We start from the raw sequence: 21,704 nt of genomic DNA on the forward strand, positions 1-21,704 counted from the left end.
TATCGTGAGCTCAGATTGATTGCATCAGTAGTGCTCTTCAGATTTTACTTTACAGATCCAGTGAAGAATAAATTCACCCTGTCAGCTCCATGCTGTAGGATTTACATCTGAGCCTTCAGTAGCCTCACCTGCACACCTGCCATTGGTCTCTCATTCCCTTTTCTTGAATGACAGCTATTATATGACAGTTATTAGAATAATCAACCATAATTAAATAACTGATTTACACAATTTAATTGATTTTATATGAAAAACGTTTTCTATAGGGCAATAGCAATAAAAAAATACACTTTATTTGGTACACCTATTCAACTGCACGTTAATACAAATATCTAATCAGCCAATCATGTGGCAGCAACGCAATGCATTTAGGCATGCAGACATGGTCAAGGCAATCTGTTGAAGTTCAAACCAAGCATTAGAATGGGGACGCCACAGCCTACCTGAGTATTGTTGCTGACCATGTCCATCCCTTTATAACCACAGTGTACCCATCTTCTAATGGCTACTTCCAACAGGATGATGTACAATGTCACAAAGCTCAAATCATCTCAAACTGGTTTCTTGAACATGACAATGAGTTCACTGTACTCAAATGGCCTCCACAGTCATCAGATCTTAATCCAATAGAGCACCTTCGGGATGTGGTGTAACGGGAGATTTGCATCATGGATGTGCAGCCGACATATCTGCAGCAACTGCGTGATGCTATCATGTCAATATGGACCAAAATCTCTGAGGAATGTTTCCAGCACCTTGTTGAATCTATGCCACAAAAAATTAAAGCAGTTCTGAAGGTAAAAGGGGGTCCAACCCGGTGAGTGTATGTATTAAAACAGAACTCCATATTACTCCCAATATTTTCAGATTTGTCCATTATTCTACTGTTGTGGTTCACTGAAACATGAATAAAATGAATGTAGTTTTACACATCAATATTAGTAAAAATAAAACACAACCTAGTTAATTAACTCTCTAAATCCTCTTGTTCCCAATGTCCCTCATTGTGGTTCTGTCCTCACTCCACTCCAGAATATTTGATAATAAAATGATTAATAATGAATTAAGATTAATTGATTAATTAATATATTCATCAGCAGGGCAAGTCACACTGTAAAAAGTACAGAATACTAAAAATGTCAAGCCAATTTATTTCACTAAATGTTTTAGTTTTGAGCAGAATTTAGATTTTTAAACTTTGTGTCAATTTATGCTATTGAACATCAATTAGTTCAGAAAAATTATTATAAAACCTTAAAACCTGCCTTGAAATGTTCAGTATTTTAGCTTTATTGACAGTGCATAATCTAAAAGAAACAAATGTATAACAGTCAAAAACAGCAGGCCATAATTAGGTGAAAAATAGGTTGGTGTTTTTGCCTATAAAATTAACATGGCAGTTGTTGATGTCGATGTTTCACTTAATTTTGTCCACCCCTGTATGTTCTTGCTTTTTTTTTTTTCCACAAAAACACCTTTATTTTTACATTGGTTCTGTGTAAAATTATTAGTCTCATAAACTTGGTTTTATATTTGAATGAAGTAATAAAAAGTAATCGAATCTCGGCTTGGGCCTTTCTCTGTGGAGTTGCATGTCCTCTCCATGTCTGCGTGGGTTTCCTCTGGGTACTCCGGTTTCTTTCCACAGTCCAAAGACTATGCAGGTAGGCTAATTGGAGACTCTAAATTGCCCATAGGTATGAGTGTGTGTGCCCTGCCATAGATTGGCAACCTGTAATCCTGCCCTTTGCCCAATGCATGCTGGGATAGGCTCCAGGAGCCCCTGCAACCCTGTCCAGGATAAGCAGGTATAGACGATGGATGGATGAAGTAATAAAATGTATTTCACATGTAATAAGATGTATTTCACAAAACTGCTAATATTCTCTCTGCTGAATAGTACAATATGAGTTAATGCAACACATTTTTGGTCGCTGTGCCAACATAAAAGCTTGGAATTCGTAATTCACCCAATCTTAGAATTTGTAATCCACAGAACCTTGAACCTTGAAAGTTGAGCAAACTTAAAACTGCTTCTGTAATCAGTTCCTAAAAAAAATATACTCTACAATTTTTTTTTACATTGTATATCAGATACACCTTTGTCAACATTTTGACTACAAGCAAAAGAAAGACATCGCTTTGCTTAGATGACATCACTGTCAGAGACACATACACTGGGATGACATCACTGTAATAGACATAGAAACCCTCTCTGGGAAGATCTGAAAAGCTCCAGGATTTGCTCAGTGTATAAATTAGCACTGAAATATGGGAAGAGTTTCTCGGTAAAGGAGTCTCAGCTAAATTTATGTCTCAGCCCCGCCCCACATCCATAGTGCCCATAACCGCGGCTTCCATTAGACCCCACCCACAGTATCTCCTCCCCCTTCCTAATTGGTGCTTGTTGCTCTCAGCACACAGGAGTAGTGTAGCGGTTGGCACAGACTCCCATGACCCGAGCAAACCAGGCTGATACTGGATTTATGGCACACTAATTGTGAGTGTGTAATCTGTTAATGATACACTGTCCTGAAAAACTACAGCATTTATGACAATATGCTGTTCTTCCAAATGAGCTAATCTATCTAATTGTGGTTTAATCCTTTCAAGATGTAAACCCTGACAAATGATTCCCATATCCCTTATCCACTGGGTTGTCCAAGAAAGGACACTTCACACTATAAAAAAAATAATAAATAAAAAAATAAAAATGGTAGAAACCGTTTCGGTAAAACGTAAAATTTACATTATTTTCTTTTTCAAAACATTGTCAAAGTCATGTAGAATAACGATAACTCGATATTTAATGGCCATCCCATAAGGATTTCAAACTGTTTTTTTCCTACATTTTTTTTTTCATTTACAGCATTAATGCTCATCTTTTCACCATTTTATTATGGGATTTTTATTTTTATTTAGTACTGTTTATCAAGGTCACCTGCAAAGTGACTGGTCTCCTGAAGTTGTCTCTCCAAATAATATGGGGTAGGTCGGGTTTAGCTCAAGTTAACCTGTCAGGTGGCAGGTTAGTTTCAGAGCATACGTTACCATCACATCTGACTCAGGCTTTCTCTGATCCTCATATTGGGACCCGATAATTTAGGATTTTCCTACATTTTGATTGAATAGATCCAGATAACTTGCCGAACCTGCTTTCTGGAACCAACCCCAGTCAACACTGCTTGTCTGCCTTTTCTGAAACAGCTGTTAAATATCGCCATCTAGTGGCACATTGTGAGACTGATAAGTGGTAGTGAAACAAAGCTTTAATTTGTGGTTGGTCCTTTCCTCATCACGGCCTGTCCATACTACAAATCAGCATAACCCTTGGGACTGTAATTTTGCAATCGTTGGCTTTGTGATGGTGTAAGTGTGTTTACAGAATCTCCAGGCTGATAGCATGCAGCCTAGATTTAGTGCTGTCTTCAGTGGAATGGCTTGTGCAGACTCTGTAAGGTTTAGTAGGCTATTCGGTAAAATCTAACAACCCTGCTGTGCTGTCCCTATAGTGTGTACAGTCCACCAGCATTAAAATAGCTGTGTTCCAGCCTGTTCAGACTCTGGACTTTTTAAAGAAATGCATCTCCATTGATATGCAGCTGTTTCTTATTTGGATTAAAAGTTTCTTATTGTACAAATTGCTTGATTGCAGACCTACTATGTCCATAATCGTAGAAAATGAAATAACGCAAGCCACTGCATTGTTGAATTACCTTCAATGAGTAAATTACAGGACTGTGATTTCAGTACCACCTACAACAGCTACACTTTCTTGGAGGAGAGTGAAAAATGACCACTGCACTTGATCCACCAGATGGCGCCAGTCTACCACTTTTGCGTCCATGAATTTCCCTTCATATGTGCAGCGCCAGGCATTTGTTGTTAATTAATTTGCTTAACACATCATTTATTCCAGTGACCATAAAAAAGATTTTCAAAAATATCACAAATTGATATCTGATTTATTTATTTTTTTTAAGTAGAATAACTGCAATTATTTCTTTCTGCATTTATCTGCATTTTTACAACATCCAGAGACTTGAATTTTCTCTTAAAGATAATATTACAAGCATAAATAAGGTTTCAGTCACTGTATAGCCTGTTTTATGAATGTACTTGATGATATGACTTAATTTGGCTTATGACTGCATGAAGTTTTCCCCACTACAGACAAAGGTCATGGGCGGGTAACAGATATTTCTTGTCTGACGTGTTTCTTGATTCAAATGATGACACAGAAGATGGGGAGAGACACATGCTGCTCCAACACTGATCTTTTTCCCTCTTTCTTTCTTTGCTCTTCCTTCACGAGCATGCACACACACACACAAATATACACATGTAGAAACTGAATGCATAAGCACGGACATGTACACTCAGATACACATGTACACTCACATGGCTACACGTACAGACACATACAGACATGTAAGTATGCACAAGCATGTGACCACACACAGATGCATGCATTAAAACTATGCCATACATGCACACATACACAAGCATGCTCATGAACATGCAGATTTGCACGTGCAGTAAATATGCACATGCATTCTATTAGAGTTAATGGGGTCTTCCTGCAACTCCCCTTTTGTTCCTCCTATCGGCTTTATTAAAGTGTGTGCCTTTGTTGTATGTGTATGTGTACACATTTGTGTGGGTTGTGGCAAAACATTCCCATGTAAAATTATTTATGTGATATAAGTCATTTCAAAAGGGTTGCATGATGTTTCAGTAAACAAAGAAAGTGAATGACTGCAGCACACTGCAGTTGAAAGGTCACCTGCTCTGCCCTGCAGTTTGAGCAATATGAAATGTTGGGACACTCAGTCTTCTAACTGCAGCATTCTGGAGTTCTGCTGCCTAGTGATGGTTCTGTTTGTTTGGTCAGACTGGTACTGTTTAGTATGAATGCATGTTCTCCCCTCCCACCCTACTGGCTGCTGTACTTTTGTTTGTACCACACTGATCAGTTTTTGCTGTTCAATAAACTGTTTCAGTAGAAGTATGTAATGGATTGATAAAGGGCAGACATCACCATTGTGCCCCAGGCTTTATGCTACATTCAAAAGAGCCGTTGAGTTCTCATCTCTGTGGTCTTCAGACGGTGGTGATCCACAGCACAGATGATGGAAATCTGCTCTTGTTTTAGTTCCTGCACCTCCCACAGTTTGAGCTCCTGCCTTTCTTTTATTGAATCAATTCTGTTTGACTGTTTGCTGTGCTCTGATGAGAGTCATCTGGATGGACATGTTTTTATTAGGAGAGGACTCTGGTCATGATCTGAACAACTAGCCATGATACACTGAGCCTGGGCAAAAAACCAATAAACAGCCCAAAAGTGTATGCACACACACACACGCGTGCACGCACGCGCACACACACACACACACATGCACACACGCACACAGGCACACAAACATGTACACACACATGCACACACACATACACACACATGCACACAAGCACATACGCACGCACACATGTACACACACATGCGCACACGCACACACGCACACACACACATGCGCACATGCACACACGTACACACACACACACAAACACTCAAATGTAGCACAAGTGAAGGGGACAGGTGAAGTTTGAGGGTGTGTCCCCTGTTAGACTGGTTAGAAGCGCATTCAGACTATGATTTATATACTCTTTCCATGCTTTCCACTCATAAAAGAAGGAATATGAAATGCAGTCCTTCAGGGAATGTTGCATAACTACCAGCTAGTTCAATCATTTTTTTAAATTTCATATAGAATACTTAACCCCCATTTTGTCCTCAGTTAAACATGCCCTATCCTGAATTTTAGTAGCCGTGAAAACCCAAGAAAAGTCATTTTTTTAACATGCAATTTGATGACTTCCTGGAGTGAACATACCAGTACAAAACGTTTTACATATTTCTATAAAATTAGTTCACGATCAAGGAACGGAGATTATCTTAAAATGTCTTATTAACCTTGCAGTCATGAAATCATAAGTCATAGTCAAAGTGAAAACTGATTAAATACAGTCTCTAGGTTGTAAAGAAGGAAAGGAGTTATTCACTGATTTATTGTTGAGCAACAGGGTATTTCTACACGAGAAATATTGATTTAGGGTTTAAAATTCAATGAAGAGACTTTTTTCCAGGGGGTCTGATGGAGGTGGGTCATTTTTGACTGGCATGGGAGGAATTTTGACCCTGTTGACATGCAGTGCATGGGTAATATGAAGACAACATAAGGGTAAATGAGTGATGTGCATGTCTAATTATGAATTTAAATGAGATTATATTGTCATTGTACTGTCATTTCCAAAATTATTTCCATCAACTAATCATGAGTTTAAAAAAACAATGTTCTTCTGCAGGCTATAATAACAGTTATTTATCGCATCACCACGGACAATGGCTTGCATCATTACAGGAAGCTATTGCTTCAGGACAGCACTCATATGCACTTTACATTATATTTATTCAGCAGATGCTTATCTACAGTGACTTATAATGAAAGAGACATAAGCACATCCATTAGTTACGTGACCGCTATCTCAACCAGCTTGTTGTCATCTTGAGCATCTCTAAATCAGCTTCACTCCAGCTGGACCAGATTCAGACCAGCTGGACCAGCTTAAAACTAGGCTGGAACCAAGCTGGAATTTACACCAGGATGAGCAACAGTGCCAGAATAGCCAAGCTCTAAATGTTAATCTAGAGCCCTGATACAAATCAGATTCACAAACCTAGCATTTTGTAGCCTACTTAAGGCTTGAATTCCTAATCTTACAGCATGTAAGAAACAGCCAGGAACTGCAGTGAAACCATTAATCTAAATTCATAAAGACACACCAAAGAATATGGCTGCTGGGTAGTTCCATTTAGGATAATTTTGGGAAAACTCATTTTCTTTGAACATGTTTTGTTGGATTTTTAATGACTGGTGTCGTACATCACCTATAATTGTCATAAAAAATATCCAAAACCTTGCAACTCTGCTTAAAGCAGGTTCATAAAACTGATTGGAGCCCTAAATTATAACTTAATGATGATCAGCTGCCAGAAAGCAGAATGGAAAAGAAAGATGATTGGTGCGCACCTTTTATGTAAGCCTTCACTCCCCCAAACACATGGCCATATAGTTGCAGCTGACCATTGTGAATCACACAAATGAGTGGTCACATTTATAATATCAAATGTGTATTTTTCTGTTTAAGAACCATTTTTCCCAGCCCATACTGCCTTGAATTAACGCTGTTCAAAAAGAAAGGTTATTCCAGATTTCACCACTAGAGGACAATGAGGCATTTTCTTGTGAGACGGGTAGGCATGCTGGCCAGCTCTCGCCTTTTCAGGCCAGTAGAAGCGAGAGAAAAAATGGCCTAGCTAGCTTTTGTCCATCTCTTTGATTCCCTGCTCATTCCAGTTAGTAAGTACGCGTATATGTGTTCAAGATAATTACAGTGTGATTTAAACTGTGGGATTTTCCAGTATTCTGTTCTTTTTGATTGTTGTAAAAGTAGATAAACTTTCCCCACTCGTGTGAAGGGGGCTATTTTACTTCCGGTCACAAACACATAGGCCTACGGGTTAATGGCAGCTAGCCATTCAGTTTACCAACGTTTTTTAATGGATCCCTGTGATGTTATTTGCTTTCTGGGGCTCCTGTCATAACGTTAAGATGTTTGTTAAGTGAAGCTGACAATGTATTTTCCCAGTTTTAAGCTCATTAGCTTCATGTTCATAATAATCTAACTAGCCTACTCCCCCCTTTCAAATGTCTTGAAACAAGCAAATTAAATGTTCCCGAATGAATGTGCTATATAAATATAATTTGACTGGGCATTTTTATTTAATCCAGGGGGACACTACTCTCTGCACCTTGTAAATCCCTCAAGAGCAGTCAGTTCAGGCACATTATCATCTCAGTATATGGGCATGAAGACTGAAGACAACAAGCCTGATCAGCCAGTTTGTTCCAGTTTTGAACGATATGGGGTGTGTTCTGTCTAAAGTTCAGCAAAACTAAAAGTGAAAGTATCTGAGAGGACGGAGTCTGTAAAATGGAGGCTAAAGCTTTGGTTCCTGAGGACGAGCTCTGTTGTTCTGTATGTTGCGATATTTTTAAAGAGCCTGTTATCCTGAAATGCAGCCACAGCTTCTGTGGAGTGTGTCTGAAGCAGTACTGGGAAGAGAAGAGCTCTCGAGAGTGTCCCATCTGCAGGAGAAAGGCCTCTATGGATAATCCTCCGGCAAACCTGGCCTTAAGAAGCATTGTGGAGTCCTACTTAAAGCAGAAGACTGAGAGAGAAACTACCGACACGAGTAATGCTCGCTGCAGTCTTCATGGGAAGAAACTTCTATTCTTCTGTGAACATGACAAAGAGCCTCTCTGTGTCGTCTGTCAGACTTCAAAAAAACACAGAAACCACCCGGTCTGTCCAGTGGAAGAGGCCGTACTGGAGCTGAAGGTATTCCATTTTCAATATAATGTGTTTAATATTTTCAAGACACAAATAAATATGTGTAAAATGTCTCTGTGTGTAAAACATTCCATTCTGACGGACGGCTGTGGTATGAGGTCTTGTAAATACAGTCAGTCTGGCCTCCACTTCCACTCGCAAAGGCAGCAACAGGAACAAACCTGCTGATCAGGCAAAAGCAGGAAGAGGCAGCACTGTATCTGAAAGTGTGTTTACAACCATTAAAACATCATGTATATTAGACTTTCAGTGTAGGGCTTTATGAATAAAATGCAAGCATGGTTAATCTTGACTGACAGTTGTGCTTGGGGCCTTTTACAGAGAATATGGCTCCAAACATGAACACTGAATTAAGCAGAGCCATTTTAGAAATATATAGCAATGATAAGTCAAATTAGAAGTACTAACAGGACAAAGAGATATCACACCTAATAAAGCTGCTGCGAAATACTCCGTTATTTGCTTGGGGAGAGAACTGAGCAACAACCAGGAAGTAAATAAATCCACAATGACTGGTGGAGAGCTATACATATGCGCAAAATATAATTTAAAAAAAAAAAGTACCAATAAGTCAAATCAATTTTATAAGTACTTTAACTTTTCTCACAGTCTACTATAAAATATATTAAATTTCAACCCAGCAAAAGTTAGGCTATTTTTTAAATCTTATATGCTGTGCAATTTGACTGGTTTAATTGTTTTGAAAATGCATCACATGACATTTTATGCTGTGTTATAAGTATGTTTCACTAATCTTTACTTAATTTGTAGTAGGGCTATTTTCCTGACTATTTCTCCCATGTTCTTAATAAGCTGTATTGACTTTCACTTGTATTGCAGCAGGGGTATTACTGTGCCATTTGTGTCTTTCTGTAAGTGATAACTGATTCATTTAACTCCAGGAGGAACTCAAGCCTGCACTTAATCTTATTAAAGAAAAACTGAAGAGGATTACTGAGGTTGAACAAGAATGTAAGAAAACAGCTGAACACATCAAGGTAAGGAAAGCAATTACGAATACTGTTTAGGTACACAAAAATAGAAAATAATTGTTTTTGATTTATGTTCTTTTTGACAGGCATAACAAACACACTGGCTGCCACACTTAAATAACGAAACATAGTTACACTATTCAGGTCTGAAATAGTGTGTTTGAATTGCAGAGTCAGGCCCAGCACACAGAGAGGCAGATAAAGGCAGAGTTTGAGAAGCTCCACCAGTTCCTACGAGAGGAAGAGGAGGCCAGACTAGCTGCTCTGAGGGAGGAAGAGGAGCAGAAGAGTCGGATCATGAAGGAGAAGATAGAAAACATCACAGGACAAATCTCCACTCTTACAGACAACATCACTGCTATAGAGAAGGCAATGGACACTGAAGACACCTCCTTTTTACAGGTAAGAGCTTGATTTTCTGTAATTCAGTATGCTGGTTTGTGGTTTTTCACAATATTTGGCCGTGTTCCCTTATTCTGCACCAATGCAGCAGTAGCCTACTGTGACAGTGTCAAACTCAGTGTGCAGGTGTTCATTTAAAAATGTCATCACAAATTTTTTTTTTATATTTTTGAATTTTGTGAAAATTTGGTGTCACCAGAAAGTCAATAGAAAACATCGCCACTGCAGAGTAGGACATGTCCTGTAGAAGGCCTCATTTTCCCCACATAATTGTCTTTCACCATTGTGTCCTCTATAATAGCAATGACACTGTACACTACATGCAGGTAACTGCTGCAAAGTTCAAGACGGATGAAACTGCCTGTTCACTCTCTAGATTTGCAGTCATTTGATTCGGAGTTGCTGAGAAATCTTCCAGCCACATGGTAGCAAAATTAATGATCAACAAAACCTGCCCAGCATATTTATACACAACCATGAGAATGCTGGGATGTTTATTGCTTAATTATCTCAGGAGTCACACCTGTGTGGAAGCTCCTACTTTCAATATTCTTTGCATCCTTCATTTATTCAAGCGTTTCCTTTATTTTGACAGTTACCTGTACATTACAGTACCTTCATTCATATGTGCTTACTGTTAAAATTACATCACTTTTATTTGCCTGGCTCTTGTTTTTCACTTATTATAACATGTCTCTCATGATGTTCTCTACTGAGTATGTTTATACATGTATACATCTTATTACAATTGTGCTGTTATGTGTTTTTCAGAGCTACAAGAACATCAAGGAAAGGTATGTAGACTCTGACCTATTTTCAAGTGTCTGTTTAAGTCTCTTTAAACCCTAAATCTGGGGCGACATAACTCAGGAGGTAAGAGCGGTTGTCTGGCAGTCGGATGGTTGCCAGTTTGATCCCCCGCCCTGGGTGTGTCGACGTGTCCCTGACCAAGGCACCTAACCCCCAATTGCTCCTGAAGAGCTGATTGGTACCTTTCATGGCAGCCTTTCACCGTTGGCGTGTGAGTGAATGGGTGAATGAGAGGCATCAATTGTAAAGCGCTTTGGATAAAAGCGCTATATAAATGCAGTCCATTTACCATTTAAATCTTGAGTGACTCCTGCTTGTCATTACAGAGCCCAGTGCACACTGCAGGATCCAGAGCTGCTCTCAGGGGCACTGATAGATGTGGCCAAACACCTGGGCAACCTGAAGTTCAGAGTCTGGGAGAAGATGCTGGAGATGGTGCAGTACAGTGAGTATCTGGGGCAGCCGGTGAAATTATGTTTTTTGCATGTATTTAATGAACAGAGGAATCTGAAGAAACAAGCTGTATTCTGAAATGGTGCTAAAGATAAACAATACAGAGTCACCCAGTCTCAGTTTATGAAGGTCCTGTGGGGTGCATTGCTCTTCTCTCAATTTGAAATTAGATCCCAGGCAAACACAGAATTAGCATTATATATAAAACCTAATTAATAATATGTTTTTTTAGCTGTGTGAATTGAATTTTGAAATGTGTTAGTTGATTTATTCATTTTCATATTCATTTCATGTTTAAAGTATGAATCACTTTAACTACAGTATATATGAATCTGAATAAAAACATGTTTTCAATGTACAAAAATGCCAAGTTACTCACACATACACAACACTGTAAGTCATTAAGACTTGCAAAATCTAGGCCTGCCATCAAAAGTAATGATATCAAAATTAGGCCAAGTTACAATAAACAATGTTTATATTTAAGTTTCAGTGTTTTATTTTTAGTTTGAGTGAGAGGTTTTTATGAGTCCGAGGTGGGGTTTGAACGCAGCCTGTCGTTCATCCAAAAGTGTCATAGGTAGATGTGCTCCCCGGGAAGCTACTAGTGAAGAATATATAGATAGATAGATAGATAGATAGATATACTTTTTTGAACCCCGTGGGGTAATTTGTCCTCTGCATTTTGACCCATCCTAGTTACTTAGGAGCAGTGGGCACCCACAGTGCAGCGCCCGGGGACCAACTCCAGTTCTGAGGCCAGTGCCTTGGTCAAGGGCAGCTGCAGGAGTGCACCTAACATGCATGTCTTTGAGTTGGGAGGAAACCGGAGTACCCGGAGTAAACCCACACGGGGAGAACATGCAAACTCCGCACAGAAAGGCCCCAAGCGGAGATTCGAACACATAACCTTCTTGCTGTGAGGTGACAGTGCTAACCACTGTGCCACCGTGTCCACCTCTGTTGCTGTTTTAAATGAGTGCACTTCTATTTTTGTCCAATAGGGAGACATATATTCTTTTTGGGCCTGGAGTATTTGGGATGATGTAATCAGGCAGGAAAAAGAAGGAAAAAACGCAAAATACTGTAAGTTTGGGTGTTAGAAGGTACAGAAATGAAAGTTTTTAAGGGCTGAGAGTTATTTCTTTAGGGAGCCCTGCAAAGTGCCAAACTCTCAGTGCTGTATTTGTATGGGGCACGCTGCCCTGCCAAGGTGTGACTTAGCAGGATGGCATACCCGCCATCCAAATCCATAATTATTATTATTTGTATATTTCCTTTGAATGTGACCTAATCTAAATAGAGTATTTGAAATGTTTCTCTTTTCTCAGACTTTTAAATATCTTTCCTCTTGAAATTTCAGCTCCTGTGTTGCTGGACCCCAACACTGCAGCCGCCTCGCTTTCTCTCTCTGATGATCTGACTACTGTGAGATTAGGTACATACCAGAAATATCCTGACAACCCAGAGAGGTTTAAACTCTATGTGAATGTGCTGGGATCTGAGGGGTTTACCTCAGGGACACACAGCTGGGAGGTGAAGGTTGGGAATAAACCAGACTGGAATATAGGAGTGGTGAAAGAGTCCATCAGTAGGAAGGGAGATATAACATGCAGCCCAAAGAGTGGATTCTGGGTCTTAGCGCTGAGGAATGGTGATAAGTACCTTGCAGCTGGAGCTGCTGACCTCACACTGAAGAGGAAGCCCCAGAGCATCAGAGTGCAGCTGGACTATGACAGGGGGAAGGTGTCCTTCTTCGACTCCAGTGACATGTCACTCATTTACACTTTTAAAGACACATTTACTGAGAGAGTGTTCGCATTCTTCTCTCCCTGTTTGAACAATGATGGTAGGAACGAAGGACCTCTGCAAATATGCCCAGTTGAAGTTTCCGTAACAGTGATGTCATCCCAGTGAGCATTTTCTTTTCTTTTCTTTTTTGAACAAAGAACAGGTGTAGGAATTTTGGTTGTTTCTAATCTGCCTCAGCGTGCCTGGTTATTGACTTGATCTGGGGCAGACTAGACATGTGAACTGATCAAAGGGGACTGGTTGATGGCCTACCAGAACCAAATGGGAGGCACACGCACAGAGGCCTATCACATTTGGTCAGTGTGATAGGCCTCAGTATGCATGAATGTTGATTTAGGATGGAGCTACCGGAGACATGGAAGTATAAAGGGGGGTGTTTTAATAGCCTATCAGAAGAGAGCAAACATGCATACAGATGTAACAATAACCGTTTGGTTACCTTGTCGGTACATTTTGCTCTGGTAGAGGGGTATGAAGCTGGTGCTTGAACAGCACTCTGTTGTAATTGACCCGCCTTGCTTTGACCAGTATGTTTCCTGCAGTAACAGAGCCTATTTTTTTTCTTAATATAAAATGTTATTGATCTAAACTTTGGAACTATAAATGTAACTTTACAAAGAACCACATTTCTTCACACAGATAGGGTACTATAATTTTTTCTTCATTATTATTTTATGAACTGAACATGCATTTGTACAAGTACAGGCAAGCAGTATCTTTTTGGTTTTCCTTTGATCTGAATCATTAGACAAAACTTTATTTCATATGTTTATGCATAAAACAGATGCACTCTTGTGGTTAAATCAAAGGCATGATTGATGTCAATCAAATACCGGATTGATGTCATTCCTGTCTAGTTGGGTTTTTAAGGTTATGTACAAACTTGAAATGTGAGTATCATGAGCTCTTGTTAGTTCAATTCCATCAGTCTCCTGTGCTCTTTTCAGATTTTACTTTGCAATTCACCCTGTCCGCTCCATGCTGTACATCTGAGCCATTTACATCTGAGCCTTCAGTAGCCTCACCTGCAAACCTGCTGTTATTCTAAAACTCTGTTCATCCTTTTTCATTGATTGATAATTATCACATGAGAAGTATTACAATAATAAAGCATAATGAAATTATTGCCATTGGCAAGTAATCACAAAGCTTTCTTTGATTTTATCTCTCATAGCATCACTATGTGTCCCACCCAGGGAGTTTTTCTTTGCCACCTTCTCTCTAGGTTTGCCCTTGTGGGGGTTTAGGCCAGGGTTTACTGTGAAGTTTATTGTGACAAATGTGGATTTGATAGCATTTTCTTTCATCATATCGTGTTAGAGAATTTAAATCACAAAAAAGGATTCCAATGTGTAAAAACAACATAATTATTTTAAAGAATATTAAGTAATTTTAGTATACTTATTTTAATTTTAAAATACTTATTTAGTAATAAGTATTTTCAAATGAAATTTTCAAAATAAAAATATGAATATTTTTCTTTAAAATAATATTTCAATATTTTCTAAATTCTGGCATGAATTCAAATTGTTGGCACATTATCATCTCTGTGCACCCAGCGCCTTTTCTGGAGTTCATCCTGTGAGAACGTTCACTCACACATGGACACTAAACGCTCTCTCAGAACATACAGTACAGTGGAGACAATGGAGACAGCAGATAACTGCACTTTTTCTTCCTGTGTGAGAAGGCCCAGAAAGCTAATGTGATACCTTTAGTAAATGGACAAATGCCTCTTAGCTGCATATATTACCTTTATTTTTTGTTAATTAAATGAATCTTGGGAAGTAGAAAACAATTAAACATGTTGCTATTTGTGTTAGTCTGTATTATTTGAATAAATATATAAATCACTGCTTTTACATACTGTGTCTAGGTTCTGTATTGGTGTGCTGGGGGATACTTGGGGAAGGTGGGGAGTCAAGTGGGCAGTGTGGTAGTTTGCCCTGGGTGACATATATTCATAGAAGACTTTTCAGCAACATATTCTGAAAGAAATATGAAATTTATGATATATGATATTTAGGGTGACAAACACTGTAACAAAAACATTTATGTACAAGCAACATACCTTAAATTTCACATCTACCAGGTGGCAAGGTGGTACAGTGGGTAGCACTGTCGCCTCACAGCAAGAAGGTCCTGAGTTCAAAGCCTTAACCTTTCTGTGTGCAGTTTGGATGTTCTCCCCTTCTCTGTGTAGCTTTCCTCCCACTGTCCAAAGACATGCAGGTAGACCTATTTTGGAGACTAAATTGCCCATAGGTATGAGTGCGTGAATGGTGTGTTTGCTCTGCGATAGATTGATAACCTATCCAGGGTTTATTCTGGCCTCTCGCGCAATGCATGCTGGGATAGGCTCCAGAACCCCCCCCCGTGACCCTTCCCAGGATAAGCGGGTATAGAAAATGGATGGATGTATACAACTGTTCAAAAGTTTGGAATCACAGAGAAATGTTTATGTTTTCATAACTTTTATAGAAGTGATATTATTCACCAAGGTAGCATTAAATTGGTCACAAAATACAGCCAAGAGATTGATAATATATATTTTAAAAATATTGTTTGAAAGAACAGTTTTTTAATTCAGTCTTTACAGATGATTGCAAATCCCCATTTTCAGCAGCCATTACTCCAGTGTATTGACAGCACACTGTGTTGCCTCATCCTTAATTATGTATTCTCATGTGCTAATATGGTATGAAAGAAAGTGCAGCTGAAAACAATTGTGCTGTTTAATTAAGCTAAAAAATATATTTCAGAATCAGAATCAGAATCAGGTTTTATTGCCAAGTAGGTTTACACATACGAGGAATTTGTTTTCATCTGGTGGTGCATAACAGTGAACATAAAATAAAATAAATAAAATACAATAAAATAAACATAGTGCAAATGGTAAACAGTAAACAATAAACAATAGTGCAAGGGGACAAGGTGTTTCTTTCAGTTACTACAGTATCTAGTACACTGGCATTTCTAAAGTTCAATTTTGGTTTAAAAAATGGCCAAAAAAGAAACAACTTGTCAGTCAATTGTTGTTTTGAGACATGTAAGCTATTCCACTGAGATTGCCAAGAAACTGAAGATTTCATACAATAATGTGCACTACTGTCTTGAAAGAAGAGAGCAAACTGGATCTAAGTAGGACAGATAGAGGAGTGGAAGTTCCAGATGCACAACTGTGCAAGAGGACAAGTACATCAGAGTCTCTAGTCTGAGAAATAGACGCCTCACAGGTCCTCAGCTGGTAGCTTCATTGAATAGTACTCGCCAAACATCTGCAACAGTGAAGAGACGACTCCAGGATGCCACCCAAAATACTCTTTTCCGATCATCTACCATCCAATCTTTGTGTTCTTTTGCTCATTTTAAGCTCTTCTTGTTGGGAAGTTTCAGAAGTGTTTTTTTATTTGAAACTGCATCCTGCAGTCATCTCTTCACTGCTACAGATGTTCTGGAAGATTATAAATTCTACCAAGCAATATAATACCACATCATTGCCTGTCCATGACAAGTCTGGCACTACTTTAGTATCTGGTAAAAAGAGATATGCACAGCTTCTAATAAGCACTTTGCAGCTGCCAGTCACCTCATTTATTATGTGTTCACAACTGGGGCCCTCTTCCTTTTGTGATCAGGACTCTTTTGTCTTTTACTCTGTCTGTTTATTACTAAAGAGGTTGCAGATGCACTTCTAGTTATAAATCTTAGGTCCACCACTGGTGAGGACAACCTGTATCCTGTCTAGAACTTGCTGGCCCTCTTATTACGTCTGGCACTGCCCTGAAAGTCTGGAAAATTGCTCACGTGCTGCCCTTCCATGAAGTTGGGTAAAACGTAATGTAAATAATTATCAGCCAATTTTCAAATTGCCATGCCTGACTAAAACTTTGGATTCTCTAATTAATGTGCAGTTCTAATCATTTCTTTGGAGCCACTCTTTACTTATCCTTTATCATTCAGAATTCAGGGTTAAGCATAGCACCATCACTGCCACATCCTCAGGCTTAAATGAAATTGTGTCTTAAGACTGGAAGCTTCATTGTGCTGCACTTTGTATTGACCTTTCTATGGCCTTCGACCAGTTGACCATTCCATGTTATTACACAGACTGCCACTTATTCAGCTAGACACTGCAGCACAATATTGTTTCCATAATTACCTCTTGGACAGATCTCAGTGTGTGAAAATAGGTACAGTACAGTTTTAATTATTTGGTAGTCTGGTGCTGCTCTCCATTTACATTAATGACATTGTTATTTTTAAATGACTGTAAACTCCATTTTAATTCAGATGATCCCTCTATTGCTTTTCCCACTTTATCCCTCTGACTGTTAAACATCTACAGCTTGCTTTTGTTGCTTTGCAACAGCACTCATAGTTCTGAAACTTGTTTTAAATAGTGATAAAACTAAGTGCTGTTTATCAGATAAAAAAATAGATTATGACAATCTCCAGATATGTACCCTAGATGATACTCCTATTGAAATAGTCCCTCATTATGAATACTTGGGCAATTGGATTAATGATAAATTAACATAACCATTGGAATTGTAATTATGCAATGGTCCAAAACCATAAAAAATGTATTAAGCCAGTTCATTGTTGAATTAGGCATGAAGGGTGAAATACAGTACCTTGTGATTTCAGTGCCACCTACTGCAGCTACCCTTGCCCGTAGGAGAGTGCATGTCCATAATGACATCCAGTAGATGGCACCATTGTACCAATTTTGCACCATGAATTTGTCCCTCATTAGTGAATTGTCTTCCATCTATTTTGTTGTTGTTGCTTAGCATGTCATTCAATCCAGCGATCTTTAAAAAAAATTTTTTAAGTTTTTAATTCATGATGTCTGTGCTTTTTTTCTTCAAATAGAATTATTACAATTATTTCAGGCTGAATTAATCACTCTAGGCTTGCTCTTGTGGTGGTTTCGGCCAGGATTTACTGTGTATTGAGACAGATGTTTGCTAAATCCACTAAACAAATATGATTTGAGGAGATTTCATGGCATTCACTTTCATCAAATCATGTTACACAATTTAAATTATGTAACAAAAAAATTGTTGTAAGGAATATAGCATATATATATATATATATATTTTTTTTTTTTTTTTTTTCATGTTTATAATATAGGGCTCTTATAGCAACATGCAGCCTAGCAAACAGTTGGGCTTCTTCTTCAGTTTGATGAAAACTTGAGCATGACTATTAAACTGCCTGATCTTTACAGATTCGATAAATGGATAATATTTCATGAACTCTTTTTTTGAACATTATTTTGTTCTTATTGTTTTGCCCTTTAATTTTTGTACTATATAGTACAAAAATTAAAGGGCAAAACAATAAGATAAATGAGAATTTACACAGATCTACTAATTCTTAAACCCAGACACATGCCAGCGAGTGGCCATATAGACACTCATACACACACACAGGCATGTGCAATGACTTACATTCACACACACAAGCTCTACATTGCCCTCAGGAAGATGATAGTGTTAGTTTAGAGTCTATTCCCTAAAATCTTGCATGAATTTGATTTGTCTGCTTGATAATCAGGGAAGGCCCAGTGCTACATCCAGTGGTGCACTACTGCACCCTGTAAATCCCTCCAGAGCAGGTCAGCTCAGGCACATTATCATCTCTGAGCACCCAAAGGCCTTTGCTGGAGTTCATCCTGTGAAAACATTCACTCACACATTGACACTAAAGGCTCTCTCAGGACATACAGTACAGTAGAGACAATGGAGACAGCAGATAACTGCATGTTTTCTTTCATGCTTATGTGTTGAGAAGGCCGAGAAAGCAAATGAATCACCTTCAGTCCAAAAACCCCTTAACTTAACTATTAAATTACAATAAATTGACAGCTCTTTCAAAATTAAATAAATCTTAAATCTTAATGAGGAGATAACAAATCAGCCGTGTTTCTATGACATTTGTGTCAGTTATATTATATGAATAAGTGTACTAATCACTGCTTTCACATACTTTGTGCAGGTGCTCTATTGGTGGGCTGGAGGATATGGGTTTCACAGGGACCGTTTGTGAGCTCCGCTGGATATTCGCACAGCGGTTTCATAGACGCGGTGGGGAAGGTGGGTTTTCAAGGGGGCAGTGAAGCAGTTTGCTTCAGTTGGTGGGTTATTATCTGAAGATGGTGTTCTTTCCATTGATTTTTCAGCCATTTTGAATGTGTAGGCCTATGCAACCCCAGCCAGCTTTGTTTAAAAACTTTGCACTGCCGGTGCCTCTCATTCTCAGTCTTCTCCTTTGAACAGATAGCATCGATCCTGGGGGAGGGTCCCCGATTTTAAGCACATGCACGTTCTGTGGATGCATCATCAAATCTGTATACGTAGCGAGAATTTTGCACCTGACACAATCAGTGGAAAACAGCATACAGAAGAGCAATTTACAAACGCAAACACACTGAATCGATATTGCTACAAAAATGCCACTTGAGAAGGTATCAAATATATCATTTTTTTAAATAAGAAAAAATGATGGACTGAAACTTTAAGGCTCATATAGTTCTCATGAGGATCTCATTATGTATTCCATAGTATATTTTAAATAATTTCCATTTAAATATTATATAAATATAATAGAACACAATAGAATATGCTTGTAATGTTATTTGACCCGTCGCTGTAGTTTAACACATTTGAAGAAGCAGAGGTGGGTAACCCGACTTCAAAGAGTAAAAAGACTGACCATGTATTTGCTCCACCAACATGCACTAAACCAGCTGATTACAATCATTAGTTCTCCTATCATGCTGTAAAGTTGTGCTAATTAGAATCAGCTGGTTTAGTGCATGGTGGTGGAGCAAATACATGGTCAGTCTTTTTACTCTTTGAAGCCGGGTTACCCACCTCTGTGAAGAGGTGACTCACCACATTAGCTGTGGAAACGCAAGCTAATGTAAGGTGCCAGGAGCAGTAACATTAGAGTAACGTAACGTATAACATTATAGATTGAGCTTCAGAATAAATATTAGTTAACAGAAACAGAAATAAACTCTGGCGCTCAGGTGGTTCCTTCAAAACTGCTCACATCTACAATTGTCTTCTATTGTCTATTCACACACAACCACGCACCCACACTATTATAGTAACGTAAATATAAATTAGGTCTACATACAAATGTATATTTACCAGAGGGACGTAAAGATCCACTGGATCTATCTGGATGTCTGTCTTTAAACTGTAAGAAACCCCTCACATACACCAAACGGCGCATGGAGGTCACCAGCTGTAAGAAACCAAAAATTGTCACATCAAAGTCACTACTGGAATGGGATTAATTTTATGTTATCTTGATTATCTGACTCATAGTGACAACAAAGTGTTTTAACCTGTCCTCTGTGCTAACAATTATGCCCAGACGGTGGAGACTACTGACCACCAGTAGAGTGGCCCCAGTTTCATGCGTCCAACTTGGTAGACGTGAATAGTGTAGCCTGCATAAATACAAATGTGTATCCTGCTACAACACTAGTGTATAGGTGAGAGACTACGGGGTGCAGATATCCTGAGTCCCATGTGTATGTTCTGTGTGCAGTGTCAACGAGGAATGGCAGGTTAAAATGAATGCAGTTTATTGTTCAGTGTGTTCAGTAATAATGACAATATACAATGGTGCAAAATGTGAGTGGTGAAATGGCTATACTCGTGATGCGTACGAGACTGAGCTGCCAAGTCTCTTGGAACCTGCACCTCTCTCCTTATATATATAGACACAGACAAAATAGTACAACAATGAATCCCACACTGGGTTAACCTTTGCAGCCAAGACACCCAACTTGTTCCCCATGACATCGGCTTTACAACAACAGAAAACATGATTACACTGTATTATGAAGAACCTAACCTTAAGTTTTACATAATGCTGACCCAAAAGTCTCCTAGTCACTATTGCTGAATCCCTGTCAGCACAGTAAACAGTCTGTTTTCCTTTGGGGTCTGATAAGAGGCAGACTTCTGTGAATTTCCCGATGAAATCAACACGGTGTCCTAAAAATAATACAGTGGAAGAAAGTCACAGCCAGGCCTTGTTGTCTCTCCAACATTAATTTATTTAAAAACAAAACAATCCTCATAAGTGTGCTAAAACATTGCGTTAAACTACAACTGGTGAAAATGACAATGAAGCAATGCATTTACAGTAAACAAAACCTGGAGATAAATTAATAAACCTATTTAAAACAAAACCAAACAAAAACATACATGTGCGTCACCATGATTCTGTAATCAGAGGTACAGCTCTTTTTGTTTCAGGGTTACCTTACAGCGCATTTTTTTAACCATGCAGAGAAAAGGAAACATTGACACAGCAGTTAATTTTCTGAAGTTTAAAATAATAGAACGTAATGTAACAACAATTGACTGCATGAATGAACACATCATTGTTTTCAGGGCGACTCGCGTTCACTGTGACCAGAGCTCTTTACGTGACGAGAGACTGGATTGGTCACATGTGCTGCCAGAGAATGCCATTTAGCACACACTAACCTTTCAGCTCAAAATTAGAACGACTTTTTCAACTTACTAACTACATCATACATTATTTGCCTACAGTTTAGAGTGTGTTCAGTGAGTGCATGTGTGTGTGCTATTTAATTTGTGTGTGTGTGTGTGTGCATAATATGCCGAAAGCATGTGTATGCATGATGCGTTTGGAGTGTGTGCTATAAGAAAAGGACACAGTTCATTATTGCTTTGTCTTTTTAATTTTAAGTGCAAGAATAATTAC

At 38.7% G+C, this 21,704-nt stretch overlaps 1 protein-coding gene and 1 long non-coding RNA gene across 2 annotated transcripts; one reads left to right on the forward strand and one right to left on the reverse strand.

Annotated features, from left to right (window-relative positions):
- Nucleotides 1-91: 91 nt before the first annotated feature.
- On the reverse strand, nucleotides 92-14,032 carry LOC118217973. The gene is made up of 2 exons (XR_004763340.1): nucleotides 13,967-14,032; nucleotides 92-128 (listed from the first exon to the last, which is right to left on the reverse strand). It is a non-coding gene; the product is annotated as an uncharacterized LOC118217973 (long non-coding RNA).
- On the forward strand, nucleotides 7,324-13,446 carry LOC118217915 (tripartite motif-containing protein 35-like). Its single transcript, XM_035400147.1, has 7 exons — nucleotides 7,324-7,418; nucleotides 7,851-8,460; nucleotides 9,375-9,470; nucleotides 9,636-9,866; nucleotides 10,638-10,660; nucleotides 11,003-11,121; nucleotides 12,493-13,446. The coding sequence occupies exons 2-7, from the start codon at nucleotides 8,053-8,055 to the stop codon at nucleotides 13,044-13,046; spliced, it is 1,431 nt and encodes a 476-aa protein (XP_035256038.1). The 5' UTR covers nucleotides 7,324-7,418; nucleotides 7,851-8,052; the 3' UTR covers nucleotides 13,047-13,446.
- Nucleotides 14,033-21,704: the final 7,672 nt, after the last annotated feature.

Source organism: Anguilla anguilla, chromosome 2 (genome assembly GCF_013347855.1).
Source record: "Anguilla anguilla isolate fAngAng1 chromosome 2, fAngAng1.pri, whole genome shotgun sequence".
Lineage (NCBI taxonomy): Eukaryota > Metazoa > Chordata > Actinopteri > Anguilliformes > Anguillidae > Anguilla > Anguilla anguilla.

Coding starts and splice junctions, on each gene's coding strand:
- LOC118217915 (XM_035400147.1), top strand. CDS start 8,053: ATGGAGGCTAAAGCTTTGGTTCCTGAGGACGAGCTCTGTTGTTCTGTA. Junction 8,461..9,374: donor AGGCCGTACTGGAGCTGAAG/GTATTCCATTTT, acceptor ATTTAACTCCAG/GAGGAACTCAAGCCTGCACT. Junction 11,122..12,492: donor GCTGGAGATGGTGCAGTACA/GTGAGTATCTGG, acceptor TTGAAATTTCAG/CTCCTGTGTTGCTGGACCCC.